At 40.2% G+C, this 24,547-nt stretch overlaps 1 protein-coding gene across 1 annotated transcript; it reads right to left on the bottom strand.

The window, feature by feature from the left end:
• Positions 1-400: 400 nt before the first annotated feature.
• On the bottom strand, positions 401-17,285 carry LOC129100150 (peptidase inhibitor 16-like). Its single transcript, XM_054609702.1, is given in 7 exon segments — positions 401-2,519; positions 3,443-3,534; positions 5,897-6,006; positions 6,153-6,220; positions 6,692-6,842; positions 16,834-16,998; positions 17,001-17,285. Coding segments are annotated over 7 exon segments (1,257 nt in total). The 5' UTR covers positions 17,109-17,285; the 3' UTR covers positions 401-1,956.
• Positions 17,286-24,547: the final 7,262 nt, after the last annotated feature.

The following is a 24,547-nucleotide window of genomic DNA, read 5'->3' as shown; positions in this document are numbered from 1 at the left end:
ACTGCATTAATAATTATAATACAAATATAAAAACAGATGGGACATTCTGAATACTATTTGTGGTACTTTAAGTATATTATGATTCAAAGTCAATTTGAATGAAGGAGTTTCACTAGTAACAGAGTATTTATACACTGTAGTATTAGTACTTTTACTTAAATAAGAGATCTGAGTTCATTTCTTTCTTGATTAATCTGTAATCAATTAAAATAGGTAGAATTCAGAATGCAGGACTTTACTGTAATAGAGTATTTCTACACTGAGGTATTCGTACTTTTACTGAAGTAAAATATCTTAGTACTCCTTCATTGTTGGAAATCAGTTCAGCGAATCAAAACGTGAACAAAGATTAAAGAGACACACACGTTAAAATTGTCAAAAAGAAGGAAATCATGTTTATTTCTTTATTAATCTTATTTACAAACATTTACAGCAGTCGTTGCTAAAGTTATTAAAGGTTGAACAGAAATGATGTGAAGTATTAGAGACTCTGTCCAGTTGTTGTTCCAGTCTGAGAGAATAAATGATGCACAGGAGATATATTTATATATATATTATGAACAAGAAACAAAAGAAGAAGCAGGGTCGTCAGTAACAACAAATAACAAACAAATCATTTCTCCTGCATTCACTAAACACTAACATGAGATGAAACTGTATATTTAAAGCACGAGGAGGCGATCTGAGAGCTTTTATTCATAATAATGAGTAACGTCTCTCTACAGCTCTAAAACCGAATGAACACAGTTCAATGTCAAACTGGTCTGTAATTAAACTCATTAGTGGTTGAAAAGCTTTGTGTTTTATCAGATGTTTCAGTGTTTTATTAGTGGTGGTTTTATGAGCTCAACAAAACGACATCAAGATAAACTTTAAAACCCACTATGGTAAAAAAAAACATGGAATAAGGACTAAGGAATATTTTTTTATCTGAGGTTTTACCAATAGTTGTAGATAAGAAAATCTATACGATTAGCCTAGCTTAGCACAAAGACTGGAGGCAAAGGGAAACAGCTAGCATGCTTTCAGAGCTCTGAACACCAATCGACCAATCAGAGCTTTGTAGGCGGGATCAAGAATGAGCGTTGAATCTAGGGTTGGTTATCTTTATATTCTAGCAAAAGTACGCTAGATTTTTAAAAAATAATCCAATTTCTCTCACTCTCACAAAAACGAATCATCTCTCAGAACGAGACTTCTCGTTGATGGAGACACGATACCGAACGGCCGGTTCGAGGTTGTGGTGAAGAAAAAAGGTTTTATTTCTCTTTAGGGTTCTTTTCATAATGTTTTGGGACATTTATAATATCAATCTGAGCCCGTCAGCGGCAAAAACAAAGCTCTTTTATTGGACGGACCAGATTAGAAAAATACAGATGTTTCCATTTAAGACACAAAAAAACATCTGTATAGAAAGAGAGATAGCTTTGTGATCTTAGCCTGTATGCTAACTACCCACGGCGCTCCTGTTTCCACAGACCACGCTAGCTGTTTCCCCCTGCTTCCAGTCTTTATGCTAAGCTAGGCTAACCACTTCCTGACTCCAGCTCTGAGGCTGCTTTCTGAAATCAGGAGTCAAAACCAGATGTTTTACCTCCATTAAGCCCCTTTTGTCTCTGTTAGCGGTTTAATATATATCCTGTAAATGCGTCTCCTTTATGTGAAAACAACATATTTAGTTCCTGTCAGTGTAAAGAAGCTGTTTGTTTGTATTCCAAGCAGGTAGAAGCAGGTGATGCACCACATTATTCGACCCAGATCTCGGCCCGGACTACATGCAGATGTTGGGAAACATGGCAGCTGTTTTCTGTGTGAATTATTAATTGACCCACATTAATTCTGCAGAGCGAAGAGAGACGGGGAACATGTTTGTTACCACGGGGACGGGTTAACAAGGTGGTGTGCAGTCAACGAGGTGTCTCCTCCTCCTCCTCCTCCTCCTCCTCCTCCTCCTCCTCACAGCCTCAGAGTCAGGATCCCAGTCAGACATGCTAACAGGAGAAAAGGTGAAGACGCTGAATCAGCACCGGCGACGCTACCTTTCGTGTTCTGGTAAATGTTTCGTGTTACGTCTATCTCCTCCTTTCCCTCCATCACATCTGAAGTGTCCTTCCTCTTCTCTTCCTCCTTCTTCTCCTCCATCTTTTCTTCAGTCGTCTCCTCCTCTCCTGGAGTATTTGGGGGGACTTCTGGAGGGTGGGTTCCCGGGTCTGGTGTAGCTGTTGGTTCGGGGTCCTCTGAGTCTTCTTCTGCTGCTGCTGCTGCTGCGGTGGTGGTGGTGGTGGTGGTGATACTGGGAGTACTGGCAGGAGCAGGGGTGGTGGCAGGCGGGACATAAAGCTCAGTTGTCGCAGAAGGCGGAACAACTACCTCCTCTTCTTCCTCTTCTTCAGGCTGGAGGGAGGGAGCAGATGTTCCTGGTAGAGGAACATCTGTCCCCTCCTCTTCGTTCACCTCGTCTTCATCATCAACCTCCTCCTCCTCGTCCTCCTCGTCCCCCTCATCCACCGAGTCAGGAACTAGAAGACACACAACAGAAGAAAATAAGTTTCAGAACTTTCTCAGAACGTCTTGCGATGATTAACGGACTGAAACGATTAACTTTGAAGTACTTAAAGTTACTACGAGGAGCTTTAGGTTTGTGTTGATTCTGGCGCCCCCTGTGGACGAAAGTGGTAGTGTTTCTGAGCAGCAGAGTCCCTTTAGAAAACCTCTCATTTTACTGCAGCAGGGTCTGACAGTCTGACCCGCTCAGTCCTGGTCTCTGCTGGATCTGGGTCTGTCCACGGTGGACTGGTCTCTGCTGGATCTGGGTCTGTCCACGGTGGACTGGTCTCTGCTGGATCTGGGTCTGTCCACGGTGGACTGGTCTCTGCTGGACTGGTCTCTGCTGGATCTGGGTCTGTCCACGGTGGACTGGTCTCTGCTGGAGTCTGATCTGAAGGAGTTTCTGGTGAACCTTCATGATTTCATCTGGTTTCTCCAGAATCCGACCCGGTGGCTCCGATGACGAGCTTTAAGAATAACTTTATAGAAACAGACGATCTTCTCTCTGATGGTCTGTTTACTGATGGAGGTCTATAGAGGATCAGGACTACACTGAGACTGGTTCAGGACCAGTTAAAAGCTCCTCACTGTACCTTTTAAATTAATATTTTTCGGTGGTCTCAAACACTCCCAAAGATATTCAGTTTACTGTGAAACACAACAAAGAAAAGCAGCAAATTCTCATCATGAAGAAGCAGGAAAAATCAAATCGTTAAAATCTTGGAAGATAAGAAGAGGAAGATGCTTTTTTGATCAGCTTAAATCCTCCTTTAGCATTTTGTTGTTGTTGGAAACAGAAGACTGGGAGCCAAGGAACATCTGTCTGGACATGAAACCTGCAGAACCAGAACTGAACCTTTTTAAAGTGTGTATAAACTGTGTGTTTGTGTCGTACCACAGAGGTTGTTTTCACATTTCTGCAGGTTCTCTGGACATCTGGAGCACCATTCACCTTCAACAAACGGCCTCTGGTCCTCGTAGTTCCCTCTGAGGACATTCAATCACAATCAGAATCTGTTTATTGCCAAGTAAGTTACACATACAAGGAATTTGGCTCTGTGATTGATTGGTGCATAACAGTAAACACAGTGCAATAATATAAGACATATTTTAAAATAGAAATATTATATAATATCAAAAGACACACTTCAGGTGAACAGGTGAAAAAAGCAATAGACCATTAAACTTCCCCAGTTGATAACTTATATGAAGGCAATTCTTTTTTGTATCAAAAGTTGTCTGAAATGTTATGTTTAAATATGGAAATGAGTTATTATGTTATTGCACATCTGCTAATTTTCATACATTTCCAGAACATAAATGTAAACATTTGATAAAGCCAGATTCAAAATCTAGTTTCATTTTGTTGTCATATAAGAGTCAAAGGTTTTTACAGAGGGGAATTTAAGATATCTATTTATATCACTCCATAAATCAGAAAATACTGCCTACAGCCATCAAAAATCACCATGTTTTTATTAATAAAATGTTGTATAAATCAGTCTATGAATGATATATGAGCAAACCCCTCTGTAGGAACCTTCAGAATATAGAGAGGAATGAAGCTGTAAAGTTTGGTGTATGTAAGAGCTACTGAAGTGGAGATTTATGGATCAGAGTCTGAGAATAAACTCATTTAGAGAAAACGTCCTTTAAAGAAATGTTTAGTTAAATTACATACATGTTGAAGACACTACAGGTGAATAGGGTAAAAAAAATAACTAATAGATATCAACATGAAACTTCACCAGTTCATTACTGACATTAAGATGAATGTTTTTTGTATTACAAGTTTTCTGAAATGTTATGTTTAAATATGCATGTAATGGTAACTTTTGGTGAATTCAGGAGAAATCTACAGACGCAAATAGACAAAGAAGTTAAATAAATGTTTTGTTTTGTTTTATAAATATACTATAAATAAATATACTAAGTTTGGTTTTCATGAACACACAAACACTGTTTGTCCACAAGAGGGAGCTCTTGTTCCAGAAGTGCAACAGCAGCAGTACTAACAGTGGTACTGTGTAGTATTATTAACAGTAGCTCAAGTAGTAATTCTAGTGGTAGCAGCACTTCTAGTTGTAGTTATAGTAGTAAGTAATAGTAGAAGTAGAAGCAATAGTTCAAGTAGTAATATTAGTAGGAATACCTGTTATAGTAGCAGCAGTACTCGTTATGGTATAAATGGTAGTACTATTGTACTAGTGGTGGTAAAAATTGTTGTTGGGGTACTAATAATAATGCACCGGTATTAACTGTAGTATTAGTAGTACAGTATTAGTTGAAGCAGTGGCAGTAGTGGTGGTAGTACCTCAGTAGAAGTAGCAGTATTAATGGAGTACTTTAGTAGTAGTAGTATAGTGTAGTTCTGCAGTAGTAGTAGTAGTGGTAGTAGTGGTAGTAGTAGTAATTATGTAGTAGGAGGAGTAATAGCAGTAGTAGTAGTAGTAGTAGTAGTAGTAGTACTGTAGTTGTAGTAGTACTGTAGTTGTAGTAGTACTGTAGTTGTAGTAGTAGTAGTAGTAGTAGTAGTAGTAGTAGTAGTAGTTGTAGTAGTAGTAGTAGTAGTAGTAGTAGTAGTAGTAGTAGTAGTACTGTAGTAGTAGTAGTAGTAGTAGTAGTAGTAGTAGTAGTTGTAGTAGTACTGTAGTAGTAGTAGTAGTAGTAGTAGTAGTAGTAGTAGTAGTAGTACTGTAGTTGTAGTAGTAGTAGTAGTAGTAGTAGTAGTAGTAGTAGTAGTAGTAGTAGTAGTAGTAGTAGTAGTAGTAGTAGTAGTAGTAGTAGTAGTAGTAGTAGTAGTACTGTAGTAGTAGTAGTAGTAGTAGTAGTAGTAGTAGTAGTAGTACTGTAGTAGTAGTAGTAGTAGTAGTAGTAGTAGTAGTAGTAGTACTGTAGTTGTAGTAGTACTGTAGTAGTAGTAGTAGTAGTAGTAGTAGTAGTAGTAGTAGTGTAGTAGTAGTAGTAGTAGTAGTAGTAGTAGTAGTAGTACTGTAGTAGTAGCAGTAGGAGGAGTAGCAGTAGTGGTAGTAATGTATTTGTTGAAGTAGTAGTTTTTGCAGTAGTACTCTCCTGGTAGTTGTAGTAGTAGTAGCAGGAGAAGTAGTACTGACGCTGAGTAGTTGTTGTAGTATCAGTAGTAGTAGAAGAATGAGTAATGCTAGTTTTAGTAGTAGTACTGTTGTGGTATTTGTAGTAGTAGTATCAGAAGTAGTAGTACTGTAGTGGTAGTAGTAGTGGTAGTAATAATCGTAGTAGTAGTACTGACACTGGGTAGTAGTTGTAGTATCAGTAGTAGTAGTACTGTAGTAGTAGTAGTATTAGTAGTAATCGTAGTAGTAGTACTTACGCTGGGTAGTAGTTGCAGACGAGGAAGGAGACTCTCTCCCAGTCTAAACCCTCCATGTTGTTACAGAGATGGATCGCACAGCCGACTCTGTGTGTGTCTGCCCACACCATCTGTAACACACACACACACACACACACACACACACACACACACACACACACACACACACACACACACACACACACACACAGTTCAGATCCAGTCCAGAGATACAAATGTGTGTATAAATATGCACCTCTATGTATTTGTATCTGACCTGTGTGTAGTGTCCACACATCTTGTCTTCATCACAGCTGTTGTTGTGGAAGTTATAGTCCAGATGTTCTACAGGAATCAATTACATTACAATACAAATATACATACAATTATCTTTAAAATTATGCAGATCCTTTATTTAAGTAAAAGTACTAATACCACACTAAAATACTATATTAAAAGTAAAAGTCCTGCATTCATTATTTTACTGAAGTAAAAGCACTAATTATGCTAAATGTTCCATCAAAATATTGTTATTTTATCACATATTTATTATATAGTTAGATTATTTTTACTGATGCATTAACTTGCAAAGTAAAGATGGAATTCATCCATTATTATTATTATTATTATTCCATTATTTACTCGTCTTGTTTTGTTTGTATCCAACATTCACACCCTTGTAGCTCTAGTTTTGGTCTCCACCAGTCGCTGACTTTGTCTTCTTGATGCTGAAGAAGTTATTTGACCTGCTCTGTCTTTCAGATGGAGTAACCAGCTACTGAAGAGTTTGGTTCTACAAACCGACCCTGAACTCACCCAGGAACCATTTCTCCAGAGCGTCTCGGAGGTCCGGAGGTCCGGTACCGGCAAACAGGTTCTCTCCGGTGTCCTCCAGGTCTGGGTTGTGGTTCCAGATGCATTTAGCAGCGTAGCCCTCTGCGATCACCTTCAGGCTCGGGTCCCATCTCTGCAGAGAACCAACAGAAGTTTAGGAGAACGGAACTCTCACACATACTGTGATTGGTTACTGGCAAGTTGTTCAATTTCACTCATTTAGCGACTGTCATGTTAGCCAGCTAGCTTACTAATTCCACCATGCTTTCATGTTACACTGGCGCTTTCCTATGCTGTGACAAGAGTGCATTGATGAAGCATTAAATTGTGTAATTTTACCTATTTGGCGACTGGCCGGTTAGCTAGCTAGCTTACTAATTCCACCATGCTCTCATGCTACACTGCCGATAGCAAAGTGCATTTCAAAGCTGTAAAAAGAGTGTGTGGATGATGAGTAGATGAAGCATTAAGTTGTTTCATTTTACTCATTTACCACCTGGCTGGCTTGTTAGCTAGCTAGCTTACTAATTCCACCATGATTTCATGCTACACTGGTTACAAAGTACAAAATGTACCGTTAGGATGAGAAAAAGATCCTGGTTTTGGTTAAAATAAACCCTTTCTGGCGGAAAGCCTAGGAAGGAAATCTCCTCCTGTTAGCAAAATGGGCTAAACATTCGAGGCAATGAGTTCTAGCCAATCACAGCACAGTAGAGCGGGACTAGATGGAACACTCTCGGTGGAAATAAAATAAGTCTTTCCAGACTTCAGTTCTTCCTGTTCCAACGGATGAACAGGAATGAATAATTTAAAGCAGCCTCAGAGAAAGTCTTTCCATAGAGTTTACTGTCATGAATCATCTCATTTTGTGAAAACAAGATACACAAACATACAAAAAGAGAGAGAGACAACACATCCTTTCATGTAAATTGTTGCACACATAACATGAAATCTGATGAATCAGCAGGTTTTCACACATGAAGTTACTGAACTCAATTAAACTTATTCTTCTTTAATTGATGTTTTGTAACAGTTTGTATCCCCTCTGTATTTTATTTTCCCCTCATAAACCTGCTTTTAATTAGCATGATGATTTTAGTGTCTAGCTGTTTTTGATTTATTACATTTTAATGCATCGCTCAAATAGTATAGTGTTGTTTTATGTCTCTATATTTTAAAGTCAACCACAGATCTTTGGCTCTGACTTCAGCAGATTCCGTGAACAGATGTGTGTTTGCTGTTTTCTGAGACATTTAGTTAATTAACTGCCTCTAGTTGGAAAAATATTGTTGGAAAAATGATATGACATTTGATATCATATCAAGGAAGTGTGCAAAAGATGTGCAGGAAAAAGGAAAGGAAAGAAACATTCAGATTCATAAACAACACATTGTGTTTGACCTCGACATCACCCGAAAGTCAGGCTCACATGTCAGGAAGTCATTCATTTATTTATTTATATATATATATATATATATATTTTTCACCTCTTTACCTTTATGACGGGGAAATGAAGTTGTTATCGATGCTCTCTTCAAAAACACCAGACTTCATTCACAAAAACAATAATTTTACCTCCAAGAACACCAGCGTTTCTGGTCTACTGCTGCCTCCACCTGTTAGTTAGTCTGTGTTATTGTGTGACTTTGGTGGATCAGAACAAACCCTTTAAAACACTAAAGTCACACAATAACACAAACATACTCATAGATCAATGCAGCAGGAGAGCAGAAACTCCTGTGTTCTGAGAGGTTAAATGTTTTTTGTGAATGGAGTCTGGTGTCTTTGAAGAGAGCTTAGAAAACAGCTTCACTGATGTCTGAAAGCAAAGTAAAGAGGTTGAATAAAAAATACATTTTATACATAGATTTGTGTTTTTAAAGATTTAAATCTTCGGTAGGAAACAATGGGCCACAGACAGGAAGTGGGACTGTATTTAAAGACGGACCAACGTGCTGCCTTTGTTGACGATACCAATAGAAAAAATCACCATCTTTAAGATTTAAGTTATTTTTCATTTTCTGATGAGACAGAACAGTTTGGCATCTTTAACTCGGGCGATTTCTCTATTTTGTGGATTGAGTCACCGTTGCTAAGATACCGAAAGAATGAACAATATTCCTGTGTGTGTGTGTGTGTGTGTGTGTGTGTGTGTGTGTGTGTGTGTGTGTGTGTGTGTGTGTGTGTGTGTGTGTGTGTATTTATTTGTCCAGTGATGACACACAACACAAACAATAGTCAGGGGTCTTCTTCACATTCCTGTCTCTCTCCAGGCTCTCTCCACATCTGGTCCCTGTTATGAGTCTCGGGTCATGCACACACACACACACACACACACACACACACGCACACACACACACACACACACACACACACACACACACTGTCGGCCGTACTGGAGGTCATTCGGTCTGTGAACAGCTGATTTTTGTTTCTCTATGTCTCAACAGAAAAAGTCATTGATGAGTTTTTTGTTTTTTTTGAGATAACTGATCACAGTATCTGATCAGCTGACGTCACTAAACATGTGATCGGTGCTAATGCTAACGTCTCCCAGGCTACATAGAAATACAATAAGAGTAGCAGGATAATCCGAGCGTCGGCCATTTTTATGTGTACTGTTGTCATAGCAACTGCTGTAGTGACCAGACCAGGAGGCAACCTCCGGTTCTGCAGAGTGAAGTCAAAGCTTCCTGTGTTAAAGCTGCATTCTCTCTCCCTGTCCACCAGGGGGCGACTCCTCTGGTTGTATAGAAGTCTATGAGAAAATGACTCTACTTCTCTCTTGATTTATTCCCTCAGTAAACATTGTAAACATGAGTTTATGGTCTCAATCTCTAGTTTCAAGTCTTCTTCAATACAGCATGATGTTCATTTAGTAAATGATGCTCCATTTAGAGTCAAACAGACCATAAAGCAGGGGATGCTTTAGGGCGGGGCTACACACTGATTGACAGGTCGACACCAGAGACGTATACGGCGTCTCTACGTCACTCCTCCTCACTCCATATATGGTCACTTCCTGTTCACTGGTTGCAAAAAACAGATGGTGACGGTCATAATCCAAGATGGCGACAATGAAATCTTCAAACTCGAAGCTTCATAACTTCAGTCCACAAACCAATGAGTGACGTCACGATGATTACATCCATTTCTTATATACAGTTAATGTTGATGTTTTCTAGCAAACATTTAGGGTATTATCTTGATGATACTTTAATATTTAGCGTGTTTGCTTAATATTACTTCAATATTTAGCATTGAGCATGTTTATGTCATGTTAGTATGTTACATTCAGCATGTTACCGTGATAGCATTATTCAATATTTAGCTTGTTATTATGCTGATGACACCATGTCATCTTTCTACTTTAATGTAACTCTTAAGATTTGGTGCATTCGGTCATGATGTGACCAAAAGTCATTAACTTTCATCGTGAACGTTTGATTAAAGTGTCTCATAGTTGCCCAGATACTGTATTTCTCTCTGGACCAACAGGCTGATAATGTGCCTCCTGAGGTCACTTTAGGGCGGGGCTTACATTCTACAGACTACAACAAAAACAGAAATCTGTCCTCCCAGTTCAACACTGACCTTCCTCCTCTTTCAGTCCATCTCATCGTTCTCTCTTTCTCCCAATTTTACAACCACTCCCTCTCTCTGTCTCTTTTTTCAATCTTTGTCTCTTTACATCATCTTTCTCTCTCGTCCACCTCTTCTCTTTCCTTTACTAACTTTCCTTCCTTCCTCCCTCCTCTTCCTCCCTTTGTTCCTCACTCTCTACTTCCTTCACTCCTTCTCTCCTCCCTTCTCTTGTTCTCTCCCTCTTTGTCTCCAGCTGACAAACAGAAAGAAAGACATGAATGTGGAAATGTCCCAGTGGGGCTTCCATACCGTCGGAGACAGGCTGAGACCTCTCCTGGTCCACACACACACACACACACACACACACACACACACACACACACACACACACACACACACACACACACACACACACACACACACACACTCCTCTGGGTATCTCACTCATTCACTACCTATTTTTCATTTAAATGTTCTTTTTTTGTTTTGTTTTGTTGGTCTTCGCCCTATGTAAAGCGTCTTTGGGTATCTAGAAAAGCGCTATATAAAATTAAAGTATTATTATTATCATTTCTCTCTCTCTCTCTCTCTAAACATTGTGTTATCTTTGTCTCTTTCCCAGCCGTCCTCCTCTGTTGCTCAACGCTGAGTCGACTCCCCCCCGCCTGTCATAAGACGTGATTTCCCTCCTCCAACACTCCAGTTATCAACTGAAGGGAAACATCCATCTGTTCCTGGAACCCAGGCTGCAGTTTACTCAGCACTTCTGCAGCTTTTTTAAAAAGTGGTGGTCTTGTAAAAAGAGTGGATCCTGATCTGCTAACCTGTGCGGTGAGACTGTTACTGATGGAACACGATTAATGAAGGTTAAACTCTCTGCTTATTTTGTGCAACATCGATCAGCCAGAGGACGTTTGTTTTCATTTCTCAATCTGACTAACTAATAATGAATAAAAACATTAGCACCGGACAAAACAGTTCTGACAAAAGTAAAAAGATGTCTTCCAATGAAAAGTCAGAAGATCACCAGTACTTAAATTTAAATAATATCAATCAAACACGCTAAATATTAAAGTATCATTAAGATAATTCCCTAAATATTTGCTAGAAAATGTCAACATTAAATAGTTGTTAACGCAACTTTAAGTGTTTTATCATTCAGCATAATGAGCAGTTTAGTCTCCATTGAGGTCATTTCAACATGGTCGACACCAGAGACGTATACGGAGGCTATAGGTCACTCCTCCTCAGTCCTAATATGGTCACTTCCTGTTCACTGGTTGATAAAAAACAAGATGAAATCATCAGTCCACAAACCAATGGGTGACGATGATTAAGTCCACTTCTTATAAACAGTCTTTTGTTCATCATGGGGGTAAATAAGAGCTTTTTCTTCTGAATGTTGAAATACTTATCTCTGCTTGGGGAGGTATGAAAAACAAACCAAAGGCTCAGGAGACTGTTATCATCTCCACCTCCTTTAGAAACTCAGCTTTTATTTACTTGTATTGACAGCAGAGGGAGGCAACTCAACTGTGACTGTGATATCAACACAAATTAACTCAATTTAAAAACAGCTTCAAGAGATATTAAGGTCCAAACCAACCTGATCTCCATCTTCCTGAAAGCCCGATCAGTCATCATCACACCTCCATAAAGAGTTAAACCTGCAGCAGCTTTTCTCCGCTCCACCGATCAAACCAAAACAACCTGCATGGAGCTCAAACACAGATTTAATCTGACCTCCGGTTCACATGAGAGCCTCAAACTGTTCTCAAGTCAGAAGCAGCAGCATGACGAACGGAAAACTTTAAATTAGTCTTTAATGATAAATCCCTGAGCTGAGTGACCTCAGGAGGCACATTATCAGCCTGTTGGTCCAGAGAGAAATACAGTATCTGGGCAACTATGAGACACTTTAATCAAACGTTCACGATGAAAGTTAATGACTTTTTGGTCACATCATGACCGAATGCACCAAATCTTAGAGTTACATTAAAGTAGAAAGATGACATGGTGTCATCAGCATAATAACAAGCTAAATATTGAATAATGCTATCACGGTAACATGCTGAATGTAACATACTAACATGACATAAACATGCTCAATGCTAAATATTGAAGTAATATTAAGCAAACACGCTAAATATTAAAGTATCATCAAGATAATACCCTAAATGTTTGCTAGAAAATGTCAACATTAACTGTATATAAGAAATGGATGTAATCATTGTGACGTCACTCATTGGTTTGTGGACTGAAGTTATGAAGCTTCGAGTTTGAAGATTTCATTGTCGCCATCTTGGATTATGACCGTCACCATCTGTTTTTTGCAACCAGTGAACAGGAAGTGACCATATATGGACTGAGGAGGAGTGAGGTAGAGACGCCGTATACGTCTCTGGTGTCGACCTGTCAATCAGTGTGTAGCCCCGCCCCAAAGCATCCCCTGCTTTATGGTCTGTTTGACTCTAAATGGAGCATCATTTACTAAATGAACATCATGCTGTATTGAAGAAGACTTGAAACTAGAGATTGAGACCATAAACTCATGTTTACAATGTTTACTGAGGGAATAAATCAAGAGAGAAGTAGAGTCATTTTCTCATAGACTTCTATACAACCAGAGGAGTCGCCCCCTGGTGGACAGCAGAGAGAATGCAGCTTTAACACATGAAGCTTTGACTTCACTGTTAATAACTGTTAATCCTTGTTACCATTTTTGTTGTTTATTATAACTTACATTATCCAGAGATGTTCAGCCACATAACAAATTAGAAGGCACTTAGGACCTGTTAGCTTGTTAGCCTACAGCTGAGCCTGACAAAGTCAACTTTAACCAAAACAACCGGGTTTTGGATCGTTTCCAAGCAAAGCCTTTTGTGGTTCGATTGCAGTGAAAAAGAAAAATCAGACCTGATTACAGGAAGTGAACCAAGATGCAGGCTGCCTCCATGGGCCTCTGTTGAGACAGACATGCGGGCCCTTTAGAATATTTTATTGTTTTTTATACTGTCCGCTTTAATTTGTGGGCTGTGAAACCAAACCAGAACAAATAGAAAACAAACTAAACGTATCAAAATAAATGAATGCACCCCCTTTATGGGAGACATGTCCTTAACCAGCCACCGTACAAAGTTTAACCCTTTAGATTTGTCTAACAGTGTCTGTCTATCGTCTGTTTTCTTTCGCCATCTTTCTTACACCAACATTTGTTGTCTGTAAAATGTATTAAAGCCTCACAGAACCACTAGTGTGTCAACGAACAGAGCTTTAGTCTACTTTCTTTTTCACTGGAGCGTTAAAATAAACAGTCAATTAAAATTTAAAAAAGGGTTTTCTATATATTCAGGACTCAAGTGTCCAAGAAAGGCAGCTCTAGAGAAATGAAAAATCAAGATGAATACGTTGCTAAAGAGGGTTTCATCAGCAACGGACACGAAAACCAGATACAAACAAAGATAATTTGAACAAGACAGAGCAAGTTCAAGTCCAACGCCAGCAAACAGCCTCAGAGATTACATGATGTTTGTGTTCTGGTGAAAGAGAAACAGAAGAAGACAACTAGATGAATATACAGTGAAATAGTAAACTAGTGTTTTCTTTCTGTGTGCTTCATCTTTCCTTGTCTCCTTTCCTTTTTCATCTACCTCCTCCTTTTCATTTTCTACAACAATGTCTGATCCAGACTTCATCTCTCAGACACACACACCTTCTTTCTACTTTAAAATCCGCTCTAGGCTACTTTCTGATCGTTCTGCACAGCAGGAACGCTGAACTCACAGCTGGAGACGATTAGAACATTTTGGAACAAGCAGAGACGTCTCCACCAACGTCTAAAAACCGTTTATTACATATTCATTAAATGTTCGTAGAAACATCTTAATTTCTCCTTGGTTAGTTTTCATATTCAGAATTGAATAGATAAGAACAAATGCGTATTAGTATATTGTTATATTCTGTGTACTATGGAAGGTGGGCCTCACCATAAAATAATGCTACCAGAGCTAGAGTCCGCAATAATAATAGAGACACTTTTTATTATCAAAATACAACTTGTGTTTTACAATGTAGGAGCAATAGAATGTCATGAATGGTTATTTGAAAGCAGAATTAACAGGCTACTTAAACTTAAACACCAGATAAATTACCAAACAATCAGTGTTTCTTTAAACTTTCCTCCATCTGTTACTAAATCAAATGTAAAGTAACCATGATTAAGCCTTTGTGCTAACGTCACTCAGGTAGCGTCAGTGCTAATCTTTGCTAGCTTCTGTACCACTGAATTAGACTTTGTAATACTGGGTTAGCCGTTGTGCTATAAACTAGGATCTTATTTGTGCTACCTTGTTAGCCTCTGTGCTATAGGGTTAGCCTTTGTGCTACAATCTGGTTTAGCGTTCATGCTACTGGGTTAACTTCCGTGCTCTCGTTATTTAGCTCGCTGTGTGTGTTCATGAATCACGTAACTCCTGGACAGAAGTTGTCATGATATCTTGAACCAAAGAGCGACTGATGTCGTCCTTCTTTGACTCGACACTTCTTTGAATCTTTTCAACCTTTTGATGATTTTTACTCTGCTGATTTTAAGATATATCTCAGTGTTGTGTTTTTAAAGATAAATATAACGTATTATTACGGGTTTGTTGCCCAAATACATATTTTTTCTCTGCGGTTAGTTGCAGAGTTGGAGATATCACATCATCTTATCTTAGTAAAGCTCAATGACTGATTCATGCTGCTGCAAAATCACATTAGTGAGGCTGGAGAGCAGCTTCTGTTTTCAGACATAAAGACGAGTCTGTGACGTCTGAGCTCATCTCAACGGTCTCACTGAAAACTGAACTATTAGATTAAAAGCTGCAAAAACTGTTCCAAGTCATGGCTGCAGAAAATCTGCTTTCTCTTCTGGCTGCGGATGTTTTTGACTTTAAAACATTGTTTAATTTTAAAATAGTTTATGCTACTGGGTTAGCCTTTGTGCTAACATTACTGGGTTGAACTTTGTGCTTCAATCTGGGTTCAGGTTGTGATCTTTATTATGCTTCTTATTGACAACTTAATGATTTTACTTTTACGTTTTTTGTTTAATATATTTCGTAATTCGTGGGACTAGTTTTCTGTTCTATTTCTATGTCTATGTCATTGCTGCCTTTCTTTAATGTCAAGAGTTTTTCTGTTTAAATAAAGGTTTCACAGGATTTTTACAGAAGACAATCTTGTTGAAAAACAAAGACCACTGAGCTCCATTTGTTTTATTCTCAAACCAACAAAATGATGAAACAAGAATCTTGAACCTGGCTTTGTCCAATGTTCAGATTTCTATTCTGGAAATATATGATAGTATCCATTTAATACCCTCGTATTCAACATTTCGGAGAACCTTTAATACAAAAAAATATTGTCTTATTGTAAGTATTTAAAGAAATGCATGGGCGTTATAAAATGATCTTACAGAGATAAATACCACCGGATCAGGTGCAGCTTTAATTCTCCCAAAAACAATTTAGCTAATCAAATGTAACTCATCTCCCATCTGAATAAATCTTTAACAGACCATTCATGAAAATGGGAAAGCCTCTATTCGAGTGGATGCCTGCCTGAATTCTTAAATTGCTGGAGCTGCTGATGAACTCTGACTTAATGTTTGGGCTCGACAGAAAACCACAGTTATGTTTTAGGTTAAAATAAAACCCTGTAATAGAAAACAGAGCAGCTGTATTCAGAACTCACACAGTTATTTGGACACTTCTTTGTTTTTAACACCTTTTTCGCATCTTTTCTCCAGATCACAAACACATCTCATAGAAATATATATAAAGCTGCATCTTTCACTTCTTATTGACCAAAACACGTTTGACCTTTGACCCCTTGAAGACCAACATTTTTGAAGATAAACACATGTTTTTTACGACTGTCCCCATGCGTCTCTGGTGTCGACCTGTCAATCAGTGTGTAGCCCCGCCCTAAAGCATCCCCTGCTTTATGGTCTGTGTGACTCTAAATGGAGCATCATTTACTAAATGAACATCATGCTGTATTGAAGAAGACTTGAAACTAGAGATTGAGACCATAAACTCATGTTTACAATGTTTACTGAGGGAATAAATCAAGAGAGAAGTAGAGTCATTTTCTCATAGACTTCTATACAACCAGAGGAGTCGCCCCCTGGTGGACAGGAGAGAGAATGCAGCTTTAACACAGGAAGCAGTGACTTCACTATTCAGAACTGGAGGTTGCCACCTGATTAAAAAAGACCAAAACAGATTTCTCATTAACTAGTGTTTAATTCAGGGAAAAAAGAAAAAAAAATCTTCCCAAATAAAAGTGGAAGATTAAATATATTTTGCAGAGAGAATCAAATGCCTCTACAGATTCTCCGGTCTGTATCTGTGCAGCTGTGTTGAGAGAGGAAGCCGTCACCTGACATTTAAAGGATAACATTAACATCATTATCATTATATCTCTCTGCTGGTTGATTCGTGATGACGTTTAACGCACAAACATGGCGAGATGAAGGCCGATGCCCGTTGTCTTACCAGAGGCAGCATGGCGGAGGCGGTGGGTGAAACCTGTCCTCTGTAATAGTTGTGAAGCTCCACCAGCAGCTCCTCCTGCTCCTCGCTCAGATAGCTCCAGGCTCCAGGAACCACCAGGGCCCCCAGCAGGAGCCATGCCCAGAGAGGGGCCCCCTCGGCGGGCAGAGACACCGGCGCCCGGACCCCTTCCTCGGCCTGGAGCTCCGCAAGGCTCCATCCTGGGAAGTCCTTCGATTGGAGACCCCCTGGAGCTCCGAGAGGCTCCGCTGGTGCATTATGGGAAAAAAAGTCCTGAGGGATGTATCCTGAGGTGGTCAGTCCGGAGTGTGTGTGTATGTGTGTGTGTGTGTGTGTGTGTGTGTGTGTGTGTGTGTGTGTGTGTGTGTGTGTGTGTGTGTGTGTGTACAATAGGCCACTTGAGGAGTCAGTAACAGAGTGTGTGTTCTCTCCTCACTGCCTCTCGCTCTGATGGTCGCTCTGTTTCTGAGGCGGCTTTAAGAGCGAGAGGATCCTCCCACACACACACACACACACACACACACACACACACACACACACACACACACACACACACACACACACACCGTCACATTTCACACACTGCACCGACTGGTACGCAACCCCCCTCCTCCTCCTCCTCCTCCTCCTCCTCCTCCTCCTCCTCCTCCTCTATCTCTTTCATTTCCCGTCTTCAACTTCAATTTCTATTGTAATTTCTTGGCTCCACATTCAAAGGATTCAGAGTTTCATCTGAAACAACAACATGCAGAAGAGAAATGAAGACGCGACATCTTTGAATGCAAATGCTAAAAGTTTAAATGTTTCACTATAGAAGGAAGCATTCAGACCCTTCACTGCATCTGAAGTACTAAAATACAGTAAAATGTTCCTTCAGTAAAACAATATGTCACTAAAATCAGTATAAATGTATTTAAAGTATTCAAACCCTGACTGTACTATTATATATCCATCATTAGATTACTATGACTCATGCTTTCATGTAGAAGCAGGATTTTGCTGTTGTAATGGTCGAGACTGAGCTCATTTTAATTATTAACTATTGATTATGATCTCCGACAGTCGTAAGCGTGAGTGGAGGTAATGCGTTCGGTTGTGTGTGTGCGTCTGTCTGTCTGTCCACGTCTCATCTCTTATAATACCGGATCATAAGCTGTTCATAAGAAGGAGACGTAGTCATGGTGACGTCTCCCGTTGGTTTGTGGATGTTTTCAAGACTTGACCTCCAGTCGCCATTTGTTTTTTTGCAATCAGTGAACAGGAAGTGACCATATTTGGACTGAGGAGGAGTGACGGAGAGACATGTCTCTGTCTCTCTCTCTCTCTCTCTCTCTCTCTCTCTCTCTCTCTCTCTCTCTCTCTCTCTCTCTCTCTCTCTCCCTCTCTCTCTCTCTCTCTCTCTCTCTCTCTCTCTCTCTCTCTCTCTCTCTCTCTCTCTCTCTCCTCCTCTCTCTCTCTGTCTCTCTCTCTCTCTCTCTCTCTCTCTCTCCCTCTCTCTCTCTCTCTCTCTCTCTCCCTCTCTCTCTCTCTCTCTCTCTCTCTCTCTCTCTCTCTCTCTCTCCTCTCTCTCTCTCTCTCTCTCTCTCTCTCTCTCTCTCTCTCTCTCTCTCTCTCTCTCTCTCTCTCTCTCTCTCTCTCTCTCTCTCTCTCTCTCTCTCTCTCTCTCTCTCTGTCTCTCTCTCTCTCTCTCTCTCTCTCTCTCTCTCTCTCTGTCTCTCTCTCTCTCTCTCTCTCTCTCTCTCTCTCTCTCTCTCTCTCCTCTCTCTTTCTCTGTCTCTCTCTCTCTCTCTCTCTCTGTCTCTCTCTCTCTCCCTCTCTCTTTCTCTCCTCTCTCTCTCTGTCTCTCCCTCTCTCTCTCTCTCTCTCTCCCTCTCTCTCTCTCTCTCTCTCTCTCTCTCTCTCTCTCTCTCTCTCTCTCTCTCTCCCACTGAATCAGCTGATTCTGATGCAGTTTGTGACTCACGTCGTGCGTTAACATTTTGCTACACACTAAATCGATGTAAATGTTTTCGTGTGTTTACTGAAAGACTTTCTGATTATTCCTTCGTACCACCTGCACAAAGTCTCACTGGTCACAACGAACCAATGGGGAAGCTGGATTTGACCCAGGTGTTCATCCAATCAGAGCCTGATGAGTAAATACGTCACTTTGTCTGCTCATTTCTTCTGTTGCTGTAATGTTTGCACACATAGGTGTCTGTTTATTTGTCACTGCTGGAGGACGATGTTTTAAAATCATAAAATCAATGAAGAAGAATGTTTTTCTGTTTTCAATGAACCACAAACATGCTTTTGGACGTGTGGTGAGACCTCATGTTTATTTCGTCTAACAACTATTTCCATAATAAATCGCTCTCTAGTTGAAGCCTGTAAAGAGCAGAAGGCAAGAAGAAGAAACGCTGAAGTATGAAGTATGAAAATCTGTGATCAATGAAGAGAGAGAACCACATCACAGAGAGGGAGGAGTCACATCTGTCACATCTGTCACATCTGTCACATCTGTCACATCTGTCAGAGACACGAGCCAACAAATCGGACACATCTGATCAAACTCGAAGGTAGTTTTCTAAGAAAGACTAAATCTCTTAAAATGTCTTGATTGATGCCTAACAGCTGATGCATCTCCAGTGTTCCTATTGGCTGGTTCTGTGTGATGTCACAGTGTGTGGCTGCAAAGACATTCCCTTAATTACATCCACATTTCTCTCTCTCTCCAACCAATTTATGACCAAAATATTTCTTGAATTTCAGCCAAACAGAATGCGAGTGAAGCTGGTTTCCACCCACTACACGTTTATGTGATTATTAGGAGTTGGTTCATCCAGTTAAACAGTCAGAAAACAAATTATTGCAGAAGAAGAAGGTTTAACACGACGCCTTGTTTTCTGTTAGTTTCATGTGTGAATGTGATGAAGGTCTGGTCATATTTTAAGTCACATGATTCATGATTAATTCAATAAATCTGTTTTTATTTTGCTTTAAAATCATTACACCAACTTTTACACCACAAGCTTGTAAACTTTTTTGTGATATTTCAAGAATTTTGCAAACTTTTCTTCTGCATTAACTTCACTTTTTAGAACCAGAGGTTGACTGTAGTTAATTAATTTATCCTCTTCTGTCAAAGTATAAACTACAGACACACCGATACTAATAACTGTCTGATACTGAATCAAATCTATCGATACCATTGTTTTAATGAATAACAGTTGAGAACATTTATATCTATGTATTATTATAAGTTATTAAAGCATTGTTTCAGTCAAGCCTTACACATTAAAGATTGATCTCAGTCTCTTCCTCACAGTGAGGAGTATTGATTAAACAACGTTATTGGATCAGGAATCCAGAGCCCAGTTATCGGGACTGAAATAGTCGGATCGGTGCATCCCTGATTTAAACTGCTCCAGTGCACGATGGTGAAGAAGATCGACTCCTCGTCACGTGAAGGAATCTGAAGCGTCTCGTATATCTGATGTTCAGTTCATGTAGCAGTAGATGTGTCCTATATGTAGACGTTAGTGTAACTGTACAGATACATACATGCCAGAAAATACATTGTGTGTGTGTGTGTGTGTGTGTGTGTGTGTGTGTGTGTGTGTGTGTGTGTGTGTGTGTGTGTGTGTGTGTGTGTGTGTGTGTGTGTGTGTGGCACAGATGCAATTAGAGACTCTCAGTGTGATCGCTCTCTCAAAGCTGTGTTTTCATTCTCTCCGCCAAGTACATCACATCATAACACACCCAGCTGTACCCACAGGCTCACATTTCACTGTACAACACATTCCTCAGAGAGTGTGTGTGTGTGTGTGTGTGTGTGTGTGTGTGTGTGTGTGTGTGTGTGTGTGTGTGTGTGTGTGTGTGTGTGTGTGTGTGTGTGTGTGTGTGTGTGTGTGTGTGTGTGTGTTGGAGGAAGCTGAGGCGGTGAACACATGAAACTGAATCCTGTGGGTCACCGTTTGCTCCGTAACCCCAACCTCATGTTGTCGGTCTGCAGGGAGACACGGCACATGTGTGTGTGTGTGTGTGTGTGTGTGTGTGTCACACACACACACACACACACACACACACACACACACACACACACACACACACACACACACACAACACACATCAGACAAGTGAAAACACTTTGCATTGACGTATAACACCATTAAGTGTGGTTTTAATTAATATCAGGCAGCGGGGCGTCCATGTTTTTATCAGAATAACTTATCTTCTTCTTCTTCTTCTTCTTCTTCTTCTTCTTCTTCTTCTTCTTCTTCTTCTTCTTGACTCATGAGACTAAAACTGTAAATGATTTAAATGTGATTAAAATGCACCAAACCATGAAAAATCTGAATCAAAACTCACCAAATGAACTCTATGAAACTAATTTGGTTTTTGGCACTTCACAATTGAAATTCCTGAAAACAATATTTTCTTCGTGTCACTTTTCAGATACATGTTGTAGTTATCAGGAAGCTTTGAATCATCTTCTCATTTTCAACACGTTCCAGACAAAACTATTGTTCGTGCTGTTATCAGCCGTAGAACACAATGATGGAAAGATGTTTTACAGAAACAGAAGATAAGAATCAAAGAACGAAAGACGAGAGACAGAATCAGTGAATCACGTCCTGATCACGTCTTTTTTTAGGGTGGAGTCGTAGCCTCCAGTGTCAGTTCGTCCTCTCGTCCTGCGGTTCGCTCCAGCTGGAAGGTGGAGACGAGCCAAGAACAAGTTCACTGGTGTTCACTCCGATGTTTCAGTCTGGTCAGAGAGACGGGAGGAGGTCTCGAGGGAGAGGAGACGAGATGTCAACTGAAGAATCTGAGTTTCTCACATCTCTGTGGGTGAGTATAGAACGAGAAGGATGATGTGAAGATACAAAATATCATTAACACGTTCTAACCCGACATGATTCAAACATTTTTCTTTATTTTTCTTATCTTGAGATCATGAGTTTTGGTATCTCGGGTCATATTTGGTGAAATTGTGGATAGAAACGGGCGGAAACGTCCGGTTCTGCCGAGTTAAACAAAGCTTCCTGTGTTAAAGCTGCATTCTCTCTCCTGTCCACCAGGGGGCGACTCCTCTGGTTGTATAGAAGTCTATGAGAAAATGACTCTACTTCTCTCTTGATTTATTCCCTCAGTAAACATTGTAAACATGAGTTTATGGTCTCAATCTCTAGTTTCAAGTCTTCTTCAATACAGCATGATGTTCATTTAGTAAATGATGCTCCATTTAGAGTCAAACAGACCATAAAGCAGGGGATGCTTTAGGGCGGGGCTACACACTGATTGACAGGTCGACACCAGAGACGTATACGGCGTCTCTACGTCACTCCTCCTCAGTCCAAATATGGTCACTTCCTGTTCACTGGTGTAATGGAAGATAATATCAGTGTATGTTGGAAGTATATAGTGTAAAGGTTTTGAATGAAATGTACTATGATGTGTACTCTAAAGGTCGAGAACCTCGTCTCTCTGTATGTTAAGTTACACTGTGTGGAGATGCTCCTTATGTCCCTTCACCTTTGACCTTCCTCCCTACCTGAGACTCATACCTACCTTTTGATCTTCTTCCTCTCCTTTGTTTTACTTCCTTTTCTTTGATCACCCCTTTTGTTCTTCATACCCCCTCCATGACACATTACTCAGAACTGAGCCTGGCCACCCCGGCTCCCATATATACAGGTGAGCAGCCTGACTCGGGAGTTCAGTACTTTGCAGGCTCCCGGTGACTCTGTAAACTTCTGGCTCTTTCATGCAAAGAAATAAAATACCGCAAGGACATTTCATTTGTCATTTGATCATTATTTCAACGCTCATTGGGACTCATCTCGGGACATAGATAGTACTAGTACAAATTGGGTATTAGTATAGTAAATTGTATTGGAAAAACTTCCTGCAAAAAAACAAGATGGCGACGGCAAAATCAGAAAAGAAGCAGCTGTGAAGCAGTGATTACATTTTACAGAGGGAGTGAAAAACACCCAAAATGACTCTTTTTATTGTCACACTTTGATCCCTTTTGTTTTCCGTAACAATAGCAAAGTCTTGTAGAGACATATAATTATAATAATTATATAATTTTGAGCAGAGAATTAACAGGAAGTGAAACGGCTCAGCTTTTTATCAATATATGTTTATGATTATGATGAGGAGATGCAGATGTTGGTGTTGAAGCACTCTGACCTCATAACACCATCTGGAAAAACAAGTTAATGCTGGAGGAAGAACATGCAGGATGCATGACAGTTGCGATATGATCCGTATAGTTCTGTAAGTCCTGGCAGAAGTCTGAGAGTTGTTTGAAACAAGCAAAATAAAAAAACATCTGGTGAATCTAGAAGCTTTTAAAAAAGAGTCTTAACTAAACGTCCTCACTAGAACACTAGTCCTCCTGTACTCATCCTGAATATTTGTGAAGATTATCTGATGAACAAAACCTTTAATTATCATAAACTTTTGTTTGACACAAAGATTATTTTCTGCAAAATCAAAAATACGACTGATCCCATTGGATGTTTGTGGAGGAAAACAGTGATTTTAACTTATTGTTGAACTACAAAAACACAGAATCGCTGCAGAATTCTGTTCTGGACCCAGCCGACTGGGAGGAGACCAGTATGAGGGGATTGTAATCCCCACCTGGAGTAAAAGTCTGTTTGGTGGAAAACGTTTGATCAAAGTCAATGATTTTTTGAGAGGTTTAATTTAAGTGTTCAGAATAAACATCAGGAGTAAATCACAAAAACAAAAGAAACAAGAATAAAGAAGTAAAAGGAGGAGATTCTGACTGGAATTCCCCTTCACATACTGGGACAGAATGTTAAACTGAGCGGTAAATACTCAATACCTTACAGCTGCACACACACACACACACACACACACACACACACACACACACACACACACACACACACACACACACACACACACACACACACACACACACACACAGATCCATACATCATCAGAATAGTATGTGATCGTGTGTGAGAGCACTGAGCCCAGCCCATGTGAGTCTGTTGTCATTGACTGGCTGCTAATGGCTAACAGATGAGTGTGTGTGTGTGTGTGTGTGTGTGTGTGTGTGTGTGTGTGTGTGTGTGTGTGTGTGTGTGTGTGTGTGTGTGTGTGTGTGTGTGTGTAGGGTGTGGACCATCTTCAGAGTATGATTAGTTCGGAGACCACAAGCCAAATGCTAACATTATGCAACATGTGCAGACCAGCGTAAAGTGTGTGTGTGTGTGTGTGTGTGTGTGTGTGTGTGTGTGTGTGTGTGTGTGTGTGTGTGTGTGTGTGTGTGTGTGTGTGTGTGTGTGTGTGTGTGTGTGTGTGTGTGTGTGTGTGTGTGTCAGTCCCATTATCACCATCATCTGTTCCTGGACCTGCTGCACATGATCAGTGATGATGTCATAGGTACAGGAAGTGGACCACTCCTTAGAGACGATGTCAAAACCTTCACAACCGAATCAGACCTTCTGTAAGAACCTCGCCCACAACCGAATCAGAACCCGACTCCTCATCCTGACTCCTCAACAGTCTGTAAGAACCTCGCCCAGCGCCAGGACCCGACTCCTCATCCCTGACTCCTCATCCTGACTCCTCATCCTGACTCCTCATCCCGACTCCTCATCCCGACTCCTCGTCCTGACTCCTCATCCTGACTCCTCGTCCCGACTCCTCATCCTGACTCCTCATCCCG

This window comes from Anoplopoma fimbria, chromosome 12 (genome assembly GCF_027596085.1).
Source record: "Anoplopoma fimbria isolate UVic2021 breed Golden Eagle Sablefish chromosome 12, Afim_UVic_2022, whole genome shotgun sequence".
NCBI lineage: Eukaryota > Metazoa > Chordata > Actinopteri > Perciformes > Anoplopomatidae > Anoplopoma > Anoplopoma fimbria.
This window is presented reverse-complemented; position numbering and strand designations above follow the sequence as displayed.